The following is a 15057-nucleotide window of genomic DNA, read 5'->3' on the forward strand; positions in this document are numbered from 1 at the left end:
ATTACAGCTCCCAATGACGTAGCCTTCAGCCTAGCACAGGACACATAAGTCACAATGACTCAAACAGTCAAGAATCCTAAATATCAAGTCAACAACAGGTTAACATAATATGATCCTGATCATGTCTCAAAGAGTTACTCTATACCTGCAGCATAACTATGAATTTGCACAACATGAAACACTTAAAGCTGCAATATGTATCTAGAAAACATTTAGAAAACAGCTGACAGTGAAGAAGGCATCTGAACAAGTCTATGAACGTGCTGTGACTTTTACGTTAACAAGTACCAATATATCTCAATATGGGTACAGCACTTGTTTTCACTGTATAGTATTCTATTTTATGGTATCCAATTCTATTTTATATATAGCCATAAAGAAAAAGTCCACATACGGGATCCCAGCAATCATTGAATTTGACACAGCATTTTACTCATCATAAACAACAGACACAGAACTTCATGCCATATCACTTTTACAGAGAGGGAGTTATATTTAGGAGAGTCATGTGCACAGGTGGTGCGTCTCAATAAGCTAAAGTGGCTACTTCTCCTTGTTTCCTCTCTGCCAGCAACCCTGATTTTAAAATTGACAGGACAGCAACACTGATTTAAAAAGACAGGACAGCAACCCTGATTTAAAAAGACAGGACAGCAACACTGATTTAAAAAGGCAGGACAGCAACCCTGATTTAAAAAGGCAGGACAGCAACCCTGATTTAAAAAGACAGGACAGCAACACTGATTTAAAAAGACAGGACAGCAACCCTGATTTAAAAAGACAGGACAGCAACACTGATGTAAAAAGACAGGACAGCAACACTGATTTAAAAGACAGGACAGCAACACTGATTTAAAAAGACAGGACAGCAACCCTGATTTAAAAAGACAGGACAGCAACCCTGATTTAAAAAGACAGGACAGCAACACTGATTTAAAAAGACAGGACAGCAACCCTGATTTAAAAAGACAGGACAGCAACACTGATTTAAAAAGACAGGACAGCAACACTGATTTAAAAAGACAGGACAGCAACCCTGATTTAAAAAGACAGGACAGCAACACTGATTTAAAAAGACAGGACAGCAACCCTGATTTAAAAAGACAGGACAGCAACACTGATTTAAAAAGACAGGACAGCAACCCTGATTTAAAAAGACAGACAGCAACCCTGATTTAAAAAGACAGTATAGCTAAAAGCAATATGGCGAAGGCCCACAAGGGAATTTGCTTTGACCTGGAGGAGGGAAAAGCCACCTTGGTCTGTTGAGAAACAGTATGAGAGTCTTAGGCTGCGTTTACACAGGCAGCCCAATTCTGATATTTGTTCCACTAATTGGTCTTTTGACCAATCACATCAGATCTTTTTCAGAGCTGATCTAATTGGTCAAAATACCAAAGAGTTGAAGCATGTCCTGGGGTGGGGGAGTTCAACCCATGTTACAGGGATGTTTCTATCAGGGAAGGGATAGGATGGTTATAAAACGTCCCCTTACATGCCTTTCCTCATTGGATCCTCCCATTAACCCACGATGCCTTGGATCATGTTGTATATTGACATTCCTTTGAATTTGGACAGACACACAATCAAAACAGATCAATAAAGGAGTTAAGTTGGGCTTGCTAGCTGCTTCCACTCACAATAAAGACATTTCTGTTTTGTTCCCACAATTAAAGCTAAGCAACCAAGATGGCCTAGCTTTTCTTGAGGAATGCCAACAAATGTTGAGGTTTATAATGCCTTCATAAGGTTGGCATAGCACTTCTGTCATGGAAGATTATGGCAACCCCAATGTTGATGGACGGTTTCATAACAGTTTAACGTGACATAAGACAACATTAAGCTTTCACGACAAGTGTGATTATAAGCCTCTATGACCTATTAGGCCTGCGACCTACTTTGTCATAGTGTCTTTTAACAACAAAAAAACGTTGATATGCTTTTGTTACCACAGGTATGGCGTGGGTGACTCCATCTCCGCTGTCAATCACGATTCCTGTCAGTGTTCGCTCGCCTACTTGTCTAGACGTCCATGATGCTGCCAGGGCTAGAACTGCCTGAAATGAACCAGTACAATCACTGAGAGACAGATTTCAATGTGATTAGACCTAGGGCTGTGGCGGTCATGAAATATTGTAAACATGTTTAGAATCTCCAAGCCTCCACGCATACATGTATGCCTTTGGAATATCTACATTGAAAAAAAGTCTAATAAACCCATTTAATGAAACCATCACAATAAATCCATTATTTATTTTAGGCAAGTCTAAAGAAACATTATGATATGAAGAAAATGTATTTCAGAAGAACAGAATATGAGTTGGCCTACTGTATTTTATCTGGCTATGCGTCCTGCCATAGGCTGTAGACTAGTTAATTTAGCAGACAAGATATGTTTTTAAGTCCCGTGACATTATTTTATATTATATGATTTTATAGTAAGAAGAATATAATTGAACTTGGCGGAATAAAATAGGAAGGATATTTTTCCCATTCCGGAGCAATTTTGAGAGTAAAAGTGATCATTTGAAACAGGTCCTATATGCTAAACTAGATTTTGAGTTAATTGGCTAATTTAGATATGAATGATACAAATCTTAGATTGTCTTAAAAATCAAAACATATTTGGGCTGCATGATGCTACTATATGCAACAAAAAGTCACAAAAAAGCTTCCTTGCCTCAGGCTGCACACCCTGTTCTCTCATCAAGTGGTCATATATTCAACCATCAGACTATTCTCGAATTAATCTTGTCTTAACTAATATGGAGGAAAAAAAATATTTAGAATGTCCCAATATCAAATAAGTAGGAACAACATGAGGCTGCTGAGGGGAGGACGGCTCATATTAATGTACGGAAACAGCGCAAATGGAATGGCATCAAACAACTGTAACCATGTATTTGATACCATTTCACTTATTCCTCTCCAGCCATTACCACAAGCCCGTCCTCCCCAATTAAGGTATCATCAACCTTGTGTTGTAGGAACAGGGGGCAGGGGAAAAAAGACATCATCCGTATGCACTCGAATAGCAAATAGAGGCTGCTTTCCCAGTTTAAATCATGCTGAGGCTAGTCCGGTTTTATAGCAGAGCAGCTGAGAAATAGATCTAAATATAGTAGCAGCTGGGATCCTCCTCTTTTTAGTGGCAACCATCAAAAACTCTGCTATCACACGGGATTGCATATAGAAATGTCTGGGCTTATAAGAACACTTATTTCACTTCACGCATCAACCAATGTCTGAGGAGCATGCAGCCTCTCACTGCACGACAGGTGATATTCCACCCAAACTCTCTATGCTATGGGCTCTCCAACCATGTTCCTGCAGCTACCCAGTGCTTCATTTGGGAAACCAAATTAAATCTGTTTGGGAATAGCGATAGTAACATGTTTTCATAACGCAACACATTTAATTAACTAAAACTGTTGACAGCCCCTATTTCTGCGTGCTTGAAAAAGGAATGAAGGAGAGGAGATGGACAAATTCACTATAATTGTAAGCTAACTCTGTAAGCCGCCCTGCACAATCAATGAACCAACAGCATCACCTAGGCCTATATGTTCTCTGCCAGACACATGGATTGATGTTTGGAGCGTATCATAAGGTAACCAGTTCAACCAGTATGAATAGTACAGTCCAGATTCAAAGGTGATTGCTAGAATTTGTTTAATTTTGAAGTATAGGCTAGAACAGTCATATACCAAAAACATCCTAAATCTATATATGTTTTTTTTTATGTTTTTCCACCTTGCATAATATGCAGTAGGCTATTAGGTTATGTATTATCTAATGCCATAATCATTATTTTCATTCAGGTTTATTTTTCGGGCTTTGGCTCATATCGTATACAGTGTTTTCGGAAAGTATTCAGACCCCTTGACTTTTTCCACATTTTGTTACATTACAGCCTTATTCTAAAATGTATTAAATAAAAAAATCCTCAGCAATCTACACACAAAACCCCATAATGACAAAGTGAAAATGGGTTTTTAGAAATGTTTGTACATTTATAAAATATAAAAACAGAAATACCTAATTTACATAAGTAAATAAGACCTTTCGCTATAAGACTCTAAATTGATCTCAGGTACAGTGGGGCAAAAAAGTATTTAGTCAGCCACCAATTGTGCAAGTTCTCCCACTTAAAAGATGAGCGAGGCCTGTAATTTTCATCATAGGTACACTTCAACTATGACAGACAAAATGAGAGAAAACAATTCAGAAAATCACATTGTAGGATTTTTAATGAATTTATTTTGCAAATTATGGTGGAAAATAAGTATTTGGTCAATAACAAAAGTTTATCTCAATACTTTGTTATATACCCTTTGTTGGCAATGACAGAGGTCAAACGTTTTCTGTAAGTCTTCACAAGGTTTTCACACACTGTTGCTAGTATTTTGGCCCATTCCTCCATGCAGATCTCCTCTAGAGCAGTTATGTTTTGGGGCTGTTGCTGGGAAACACGGACTTTCAACTCCCTTCAAAGATTTCCTATGGGGTTGAGATCTGGAGACTGGCTAGGCCACTCCAGGACCTTGAAATGCTTCTTACGAAGCCACTCCTTCGTTGCCCGGGCGGTGTGTTTGGGATCATTGTCATGCTGAAAGACCCAGCCACGTTTCATCTTCAATGCCCTTGCTGATGGAAGGAGGTTTTCACTCAAAATCTCACGATACATGGCCCCATTCATTCTTTCCTTTACACGGATCAGTCGTCCTGGTCCCTTTGCAGAAAAACACCCCCAAAGCATGATGTTTCCACCCCCATGCTTCACAGTAGGTATGGTGTTCTTTGGATGCAACTCAGCATTCTTTGTCCTCCAAACACGACGAGTTGAGTTTTTACCAAAAAGGTATATTTTGGTTTCATCTCACCATATGACATTCTCCCAATCTTCTTCTGGATCATCCAAATGCTCTCTAGCAAACTTCAGACGGGCCTGAACATGTACTGGCTTAAGCAGGGGGACACGTCTGGCACTGCAGGATTTGAGTCCCTGGTGGCGTAGTGTGTTACTGATGGTAGGCTTTGTTACTTTGGTCCCAGCTCTCTGCAGGTCATTCACTAGGTCCCTCCGTGTGGTTCTGGGATTTTTGCTCACCGTTCTTGTGATCATTTTGAACCCACAGGGTGAGATCTTGCGTGGAGCCCCAGATCGAGGGAGATTATCAGTGGTCTTGTATGTCTTCCATTTCCTAATAATTGCTCCCACAGTTGATTTCTTCAAACCAAGCTGCTTACATATTGCAGATTCAGTCTTCCCAGGCTGGTGCAGGTCTACAATTTTGTTTCTAGTGTCCTTTGACAGCTCTTTGGTCTTGGCCATAGTGGAGTTTGGAGTGTGACTGTTTGAGGTTGTGGACAGGTGTCTTTTATACTGATAACAAGTTCAAACAGGTGCCATTAATACAGGTAACGAGTGGAGGACAGAGGAGCCTCTTAAAGAAGAAGTTACAGGTCTGTGAGAGCCAGAAATCTTGCTTGTTTGTAGGTAACCAAATACTTATTTTCCACCATAATTTGCAAATAAATTCATTAAAAATCCTACAATGTGATTTTCTGGATTTTTTTTCTCTCATTTTGTCTGTCATAGTTGAAGTGTACCTATGATGAAAATTACAGGCCTCTCTCATCTTTTTAAGTGGGAGAACTTGCACAATTGGTGGCTGACTAAATACTTTTTTGCCCCACTGTATGATGAACAGAGAGTAGCAGTAGCGTAAAAGAGGGGTTGGCGGGTGGTGGGTGGGACACAATGCAGATAGCCGGTTAGCCATTTGATTACCTGTTCAGGAGTCTTATGGCTTGGGGGTAAAAAATGTTGAGAATCCCTTTAGTCCTAGACTTGGCACTCCGGTACCGCTTGCCACGCGGTAGTAGAGAAAACAGTCTATGACTAGGGTGGCTGGGGTCTTTGACAATTTTTAGGGCCTTCCTCTGACACCGCCTGGTGTAGAGGTCCTGGATGGCAGGCAGCTTAGCCCCCATGATGTACTGGGTCGTACGCACTACCCTTTGTAGTGCCTTGCGGTCAGAGGCCGAGCAATTGCCATACCAGGCAGTGATGCAACCAGTCAGGATGCTCTCGATGTTGCAGCTGTAGAACCCATTGAGGATCTTAGATCTTTTTAGTTTCCTGAGGGGGAATAGGCCCTCTTCACGACTGTCTTGGTGTGTTTGGGCCATTCTAGTTTGTTGTTGATGTGGACACCAAGGAACTTGAAGCTCTCAACCTGCTCCACTACAGCCCCATCGATGAGAATGGGGGCGTGCTCGGTCCTCCTTTTCCTGTAGTCCACAATCATCTCCTTAGTCTTGGTCACGTTGAGGGATAGGTTGCTATTCTGGCACCACCCGGCCAGGTCTCTGACCTCCTCCCTATAGGCTGTCTCGTTGTTGTCGGTGATCAGGCCTACCACTGTTGTGTCGTTTGCAAACTTAATGATGGTGTTGGAGTCATGCCTGGCCATGCAGTCGTGGGTGAACAGGGAGTACAGGAGGGGACTGAGCACGCACTCCTGAGGGGCTCCAATGTTGAGGATCAGCATGGCAGATGTGTTGCTACCTACCCTCACCACCTGGGGGCGGCCCGTCAGGAAGTCCAGGATCTAGTTGTAGAGGGAGGTATTTAGTCCCAGGATCCTTAGCTTAGTGATGAGCTTTGAGGGTACTATGGTGTTGAACGCTGAGCTGTAGTCAATGAATAGCATTCTCACATAAGTGTTCCTTTTGTCCAGGTGGGAAAGGGCAGTGTGGAGTGCAATAGAGGTAGCATCATCTGTGGATATGTTTGGGCGGCATGCAAATTGGAATGGGTCTAGGGTTTCTAGGATAATGGTGTTGATGTGAGCCATTACCAACCTTTCAAAGCACTTCATGGCTATGGACGTGAGTGCTACGGGTCTGTAGTCATTTAGGCAGGTTGCCTTTGTGTTCTTGGGCACAGGGACTATGGTGGTCTGCTTGAAACATGTTGGTATTACAGACTCAATCAGGGACAATTTGAAAATGTCAGTGAAGAAACCTGCCAGTTGGTCAGCACATGCCCGGAGCACACGTCCTGGTAATCCGTCTGGCCCCGCAGCCTTGTGTATGTTGACCTGTTTAAAGGTCTTACTCACGTCGGCTACAGAGAGCGTGATCACACAGTTGTCCGGAACAGCTGATGCTCTCATGCATGCCTCAGTGTTGCTTGCCTCGAAGCGAGCATAGAAGTGATTTAGCTCGTCTGGTAGGCTCGCGTCACTGGGCAGCTCGCGGCTGTGCTTCCCACATGCTGTGGCGATGTTTATCAGCAGAAGGGACTGGGAGACTAGTCAGGATCGAGGCAAAGATGAACGGAGCAAAGTAAAGAGAGATCCTTGATGAAAACCTGCTTCAGGGCGCTCAGGACCTCAGACTGGGGCAAAGGTTCATCTTCCAACAGAACAACGACTCTAAGCACAAAGCCAAAACAATGCAGGAGTGGCTTCAGGACAAGTCTCTGAATGTCCTTGAGTGGCCCAGCCAGAGCCCGGACTTAAACCCGATCGAACATCTCTGGAGAGACCTGAAAATAGCTGTGCAACACCGCTCTCCATCCAACCTGACAGAGCTTGAGGGGATCTGCAGAGAAGAATGGGAGAAACTCCCCAAATACAGGTGTGTTAAGCTTGTAGCGTCATACCCAGGAAGACTCTAGGCTGTAATTGCTACCAAAGGTGCTTCAACAAAGTACTGAGTAAAGGGTCTGAATACTTATGAAAATGTAATAAATAAATAAATAAATAAAAATAATAATTGAAAAAATGTTTTAAAATAACTGTTTTTGCTTGGTCATTATGGGGTATTGTGTGTAGATTGATGAGGAAAAAAATAACATTTAATCAATTTTAGAATAAGGCTGTAGTGTAACAGAACAAAAAATGTTTAAAGTAAAGGGGTCTAAATACTTTCCAAAGTCACTGTATAGGCCTATGAGTATGCATAAGCTTGAATATGTGTATGGTGTTCTAAATGCAATGTCTTAAATGCTTTGAATAAATCATCATCTTATAAAGAGCTGTCCATTTTCAAACTAGAGATCTTCACGGATCCACCTGTACCCGAATACCCGAGACCGAGATCCAGAATTCTAAATAATGTCATGGGTCTGGATTGGATCTGTTGTTGTTATGTTGTGTATGATGAGAAAGCTCATGCACAGATGCAGCCTCAATTAGCCTAGCTAGCTACTTTTAGTTTGATGAAGTCAAGACAGGTACTCTGTAATCATTTTTCATGATAAATAACCTAACTATGGCCGCTATTAGTCTACTATAGCGCGAGTCGGATTGGTTGGATGCTGCTCTCTTCTCTCCCTCCGCCCTGCTCCAAATGTCACTGGCTCACAGTAGGGCCCCTCTCCCGCCTGCTAGAGCGGCACCTCTCACGCTTTATCAGCTCCAGTTAAGAAAGTATCTTAAAACATGACTTTTCTGCTGCATCCCTCACTCGATTCGGCCCGGGTTATGTCTATACAGAACGGGTCTAACTGTCCTTGAGTCCTGTCGAAACAGGTCTCTATATTTACAAAATGTATTCATGCATATCTGTTCTGTGTGGGAAAGCCTCAGGTCAATTTCGGAACGGGTCCAACGTTTTTGAACCATGAAGACCTCTACTACCAACGCATGTCCAGAGTGCATAAGAGGAGATTACCGTGACTCAGCGATCACATGGAATTTGACTTTCATCATTACTGCCATTTTGGCAGTAATATCGTCACAACAGCTCTAATTGGACCTCACCTTCATTAACATCTTTATGCATCCACTGATCTATCAAGTGTTTAAACATACAGTACCAGTCAAAAGTTTGGACACACCTACTTATTACAGAGTTTTTCTTTATTTTTACTATTGTCTATATTGTAGAATAATAGAGAAGACATCAAAACTATGAAATAACACATGGTATCATGTAGTAACCAAAAAATGTTAAACAAATCAAAATATATTTTATATTTGAGATTCTTCAAAGTAGCCACCCTTTGCCTTGATGGCAGCTTTGCACACTCTTGGCATTCTCTCAACCAGCTTCATGAGGTAGTCACCTGGAATGCATTTCAATTAACAGGTGTGCCTTGTTAAAAGTTCATGTGTGGAATTTCTTTCCTTCTTAACGCGTTTGAGCCAATCAGCTGTGTTGTGACAAGGTAGGGGTGGTATACAGAAGATAGCCCTATTTGGTAAAAGACCAAGTCCATATTATGGCAAGAACAGCTCAAATAAGCAAAGAGAAATGACAGTCCATCATTACTTTAAAGACATGGAGGTCAGACAATGCAGAAAACTTTGAAAGTTTCCTCAAGTGCAGTTGCAAAAACCATCAAGCGCTATTATGAAACTGGCTCTCATGAGGACGGTCACAGGAATGGAAGACCCAGAGTTACCTCTGCCTGCAGAGTGTACGTTCATTAGAGTTACCAGCCTCATAAATTGCAGCCCAAATAAATGCTTCACAGAGTTCAAGTAACAGACACATCTCAACATCAGCTGTTCAGAGGAGACTGTGTGAATCAGGCTTTCATGGTCGAGTTGCTGCAAAGAAATCACTACTAAAGGACACCAATTATAAGAAGAAACTTGCTTGGGCCATGAAACACGAGCAATGGACATTAGACTGGTGGAAACCTGTCCTTTGGTCTGATGAGCCAAAATGTTTGCGTAGGTGAACGGATTATCTCTGCATGTGTGGTTCCCACCATGAAGCACAGAGGAGGAGGTGTGATGGTACTTTGCTGGTGACGCTGTCTGTGATTTTTTTTAAATTCAAGGCACACTTAACCAGCATTGCTATCAAAGCATTCTGCAGCGATACCCCACCCCATCCCATCTGGTTGCGCTTATGGGACTATCATTTGTTTTTCATCGGGACAATGACCCAACACACCTCCAGGCTGTGTAAGGGCTATTTGACCAAGAAGGAGAGATGGAGTGCTGCATCAGATGACCTGGCCTCCATAATCACCCGACCTCAACCCATTTGAGATGGTTTGGGATGAGTTGGACCACAGAGAGAAACAAAAGCAACCAACAAGTGCTCAGCATATGTGGGAACTCCTACAAAACTGTTGGAAAAGCATTCCAGGTGAAGCTGGTTGAGAGAATGCCAAGAGTGTGCAAAGCTGCCATCAAGGCAAAGGATGGCTACTTTGAAGAATCTCAAATAAAATATATTGATTTGTTTAACACATGTTTAACACATTTGTTTAACACGTGTGTATGTATGTGTTATTTCATAGTTTTGATGTCTTTACTATTATTCTACAATGTAGAAAACAGTAAAAAATCAAGAAAAACCCTTGAATAAGTAGGTGTGTCCAAACTTGACTGGTACTGTATATTTCTATCTAGGCTTACATGGAATGAATGGATGATCATATCAAATACATTGTTATAATAATAAGACATCCTCAATACGTGTACTATATACTACTGGTATATAACCATACATGAATGGGGTCATTGGGGTATTACACCTCATTAACACCACCGCAGATCAATAGTGTGAATGGGACATTATTTCTGTTGTACCTGCACTGCGATGTACAGGCCTGGGACATTAAAGGTCTCAAACATGATCTCAGCCAGATACTCTCTGTTCTCTGGCGTGTTCAACGGAGGCTCTGTCTGGGGACACAAACGTAAAAAACACTATACAGTCCAACTGACTAAGAGCAATAACAGCAAAGCTACAAAATAATACAATTTAAATTCCTGTGACCGTCCTCATGAGAGACAGTTTCATAATAGCGCGTGATGGTTTTTGCAACTGCAGGTCTTACAAAAACCATGCACCTATTGACTGTTTTAATTTTGAAAAACATTGACTAAATTCAGAATGGGCAATGGGTGCATTCATTGATATTTATAAATACTGAAATACCAGTTTCAAAAATAGAAAAATAAATACCAATACCTCTATTTCATTCCCATATATGTTACAACAAACAAAATATGTGTTATGGTGTATACTGGGGTATATAATACCTTTACAATAAACCGTCTCTCACCATAAGGAAGCTATGGTCTTCAGGCTCTGCCCGCAGATACTTGAAGATGATCTGCTCCATGAACTTCTCCATCAAATCCCAGTCTTCCACCATCCCATGTCTGATGGGCCACTTTGGAGACAAAAGGCCACATGGTTACAACTCAAAACCACCCCTGTGGGCGAAAACTGGTCGAATCAACGTTGTTTCCACGTCATTTCAACCTTCAACCTAATGACGTTGAAACAACGTAAGGGCACTTAGTATTTTTTTAACCCAACTTTTAACCTAAATCCAATGACATGGTGAAATATTTTTGGGGAATTCACATTGAACTTGACATTGAACTGACATCTGTGCCCAGTGGGACAGATCCTATGAGTAGGATCAATCACCTTGGTTGCATAGTTGGGCTTATCAATGCCTTCATCTCCTATAAAGAAATCCAAGTCATCCACTCCCTTCGCAAGTCGCCTCTGTGCCTGGTCTCCTACACCGGCTGACTCTCGTATAGCGATGCCTGAAATGGAAACACATAAGGGTAACGAACAGGTGTTACATTCTTCTCCAGACCTCCCGTCCATCAAGTCGATATACATGGACAGATGACGTACCAAGGCCCATATGTTCACACAGCTATCAAGCATATTTTAGGACTCTGTGTTCAACAAAGAACAGATCAAAACAGTCTGAAACTCATTTGTTGTCCGTTCCCTTGAGAAATGAATTGATGGTAATGAGTGAAATGACAGCTGGAGTGCAGTAACTTGCTCAAGGTTACACAGCCGTGTGATGAGATGGGAGGCTACACTGCCTTTAATTAGTGCTTTCCCAAGGCAGAGCTTGATTCAAATCCAAAAACCAAAACTCCAAAACTGATATAAATAAAGTCATCTTCAAGTTAGAAGTGGATAATGTTTAAAACATCTGCAACATAAGCTATACAGTATACTTACAGGATGGCATGATAAACTGTGGCTCTGTGTTTCCAGCATATCCAATCTTGGTGTATCTGCATTCAAAGAAAAACAGCACAAAGTCATCATAACACAGCAAAGATTACAATGTTTGCCCCTAAGCATTGTGCAAATATACAACTGAATCATTTATTTATTTTCTGTACCATGGACTAAGCAGAATGCATTTGTCAATATATTCTCTACCGATCAATTTGCCATTAACCTTTCAGAAACAACCAAAACCTTTAGCAATTAGTTCCCTGTAATACATTTACAGTATCAGGTTCTGTCTCGACCCCAGCCTTTCTGATTAAGTAAAACTTCCTGTTTAACCATACTAATTCATCATGGAGGAAAAATGTATCTCCTCTAAAATGTATATTGTTAGCCAAAACATGCAGCTGTTTAATTCATAGAGATCTTGGAAAATGTACCGCCCACAGGCTGAGTTATTCATCAAGTTAATCACACCTGTGAGTTTACAGGCCTTCGGATTCAGAAAACAGTAGGCTCCTCTACGGCTAAAATAGTCTAAGTTTTAGAGGACACTACAGCAGTGGCCAATGGCACTTTATTTACATTAACATCTTAGCTATAGACCTAAAAAAACATTAGAAAGTATGTATTATTATATATTATACATTATAACATTTTTAATAGTATTATTTAATATTATTCTCAAGTAAACTTTGCAGGCAGGTGCTTTCCACTTGGGTGAAAAAGGTTGTCTTGATTGGTGGCATAACATAGCCTAACGTTAGTAAATGTCATTTTCGAGGCACATCACATACTGTATCTTCAGAGCAAGCGTAGCTGTTTCAAGTAAACAAACTCACCCTGTCCCACAATCTATCACGCAAGGAGGTAGAGGAGTTGCCATGCTCGTGTTGACGATTGTCCTATCGATACTAGAACACCATAGATTATTTGCAACAACTGTATCGGCTAGTTTAAACCCAATGTATGATTGAAGGTTGGCTACACGGCTGATTGCACTGCCCCGTGCTCGCTTATTTCCCTGTACCGTTATTTATATTACAGAGTATCTATTATATTGACCAGATACTCAAGTGGCCGCTCTAACAATGAAAATACATGTATTCAAAAATGGAAGGCAGTGGGGAGGGGGCACGATTAGGTGGGACCATTCTAGCCAATGAGAGGGCGGATACGCACAACAACAGGCACAACTCCAATATAAAGTGTTTTTTTTCCAAAGTTGCCAGGATGTCAAGTGTCCTACTTAAATCAGTACACTCGCAACAACATAGGCATTACGAAACTTCTAGTCGATCAAATAAGCCATACGTAGAAAATAAACCATTCACATTTTCGTTAACCAAATTCGACACTCTCTCGTTGACCTCCATACAAAAACTCCTCGCTTTGGTGAGCGAAAAAACATAAAAACGCCACCTGCTGGAGAAGACCGATGTTGGGCCCAGTTATCCCTCTCGCTCTGCCTCTTTCTCTATGTTTCTATTTCTAGTAGTTTGACAGCGAGAGTACTTCCCGAGTCAAAGGGAAAATTGAAAAAATAAAAACAAGCTGTCTGGCTCCGTTCTCCACTTGAGCTTAGTAGGGAATGGGAACTTGCACAATTGACCGTGAGTCAGTTTCTCATTCGGAAATGCTCTGTGTGATTGCTAATACAGGATCAGCTGTTAGTCTACAGAAAAAAATGCTTTATTGAAAGCTGTGAAAGTATTCTTGAAAATAATGTTTCACTAAATGATATGGCTAAGGTGTATGCAATTAAATAACCTTGTAATTTTGTGAAGAAGCTGCAAAAAAACTAAATACCTAGGTATTTCAATACTCACACCGCAAGGTGGCATCTGAATCCTACTGTTTCCTGTCTGGCCACGAGTTGTTAGGCAACCTTGTTTGTATTGTTCACGCGCCCAATGAAAAGGAGGTGACGGATATTCTGTCACACAAACTAATAGCCTTTATTCTTGATAACGTTGGGATTAATAGCAATCATACTAAACAATTTTTCATTATGTATTTCATTATGTCTACCAGAGAGGCACGATAACGATCCTGTAACCATTTCAATAACTCATCTATGCCAGATATTATGGTACATTTTCAAAAAGCAAGAAGATTATTTGAAAATGCGCGTTATTTTTCCTGACAGCAAGCAAGAGAAGATGACTACATAAATGACAGAGAACGGTGCACAAATATGTCGCAAACTAATCTATAAGTGTAAAAAAGTATCTGACGAAAGGTTTGTAAGAAACTAATTTGATGTCATGACGATATATGGACTTTGCCACCACCGTCACGTGCGCATTTCCCATCAACAGCGCACAATTCGGTCAAGTCTTTCCCCAATGTACACTAGCGAATTTTTACACCAGCATACACCTAATAACTACCTGTTTGTCTTCAACATTGCTACGCGCAATCAAACTTTACTGACACTCCATACCAGTTAACGAGTATGTAGATAACTGTTTACAATGTATTCCGTCCAACACGATCTAGTAACGTTAAACACAGGCACATCGCATTTAGCGTTACTTAGCTAACGTTACATTAATTTATTGCAAATATTAAAGTGATTTGCGGTTTCGCGGGGCCCCTCAAGGTCCCTTTTTGGGATAAAAAAATGTACTTCCTGCAATTCTACACATTTTTCCATGGGGCAAAGAGAAAAATGTGCAGTTTTATAACTATCTCATATTATTCTACACATTTTGGGAGGGGCTCCTCCAGGGGTTGGGCCCCCAGTGTTTGTGGGTCCTGCATTGCAGGGTTGTGTCCCACACTAGTGTTCTGATCTTGCTTGAAGATACTCTGTTATTTTCAGTAGTGGTGGGTAAAATCACTGTGGAAGCCGTGACAATAAGAATACATATTTATGTGTTATTTGATTTGATACACTTTTATTTTTATTGAAGCCTGCCTGAATACATGCCACTGGTTATTTCCAACCTGTTTTCCCGCCGTTGGCCAGAGAGGTGCTACTGTGCACTGTTATTGATTGGTATGATGTCATTGGGAAGACCATTTTGCCTAAAATCCGATTATGTTTATTATTGTGTTTTGTGTGTATTGCTAAAT

At 41.0% G+C, this 15057-nt stretch overlaps 1 protein-coding gene across 1 annotated transcript; it reads right to left on the reverse strand.

Moving 5' to 3' along the window:
• Positions 1 to 8: 8 nt before the first annotated feature.
• Positions 9 to 13067, reverse strand: LOC118962845 (actin-related protein 3B-like; the record flags this gene model as incomplete). Its single annotated transcript, XM_036974664.1, has 7 exons — positions 12819 to 13067; positions 11980 to 12035; positions 11419 to 11543; positions 11045 to 11155; positions 10566 to 10661; positions 1950 to 2057; positions 9 to 30 (listed from the first exon to the last, which is right to left on the reverse strand). Coding segments are annotated over exons 1-7 (562 nt in total), but the record flags the coding sequence as incomplete, so codon positions are not given.
• Between the last annotated feature and the right edge of the window lie 1990 nt (positions 13068 to 15057).

The sequence above is a fragment of the Oncorhynchus mykiss genome, unplaced genomic scaffold (assembly GCF_013265735.2).
Source record: "Oncorhynchus mykiss isolate Arlee unplaced genomic scaffold, USDA_OmykA_1.1 un_scaffold_799, whole genome shotgun sequence".
Lineage (NCBI taxonomy): Eukaryota > Metazoa > Chordata > Actinopteri > Salmoniformes > Salmonidae > Oncorhynchus > Oncorhynchus mykiss.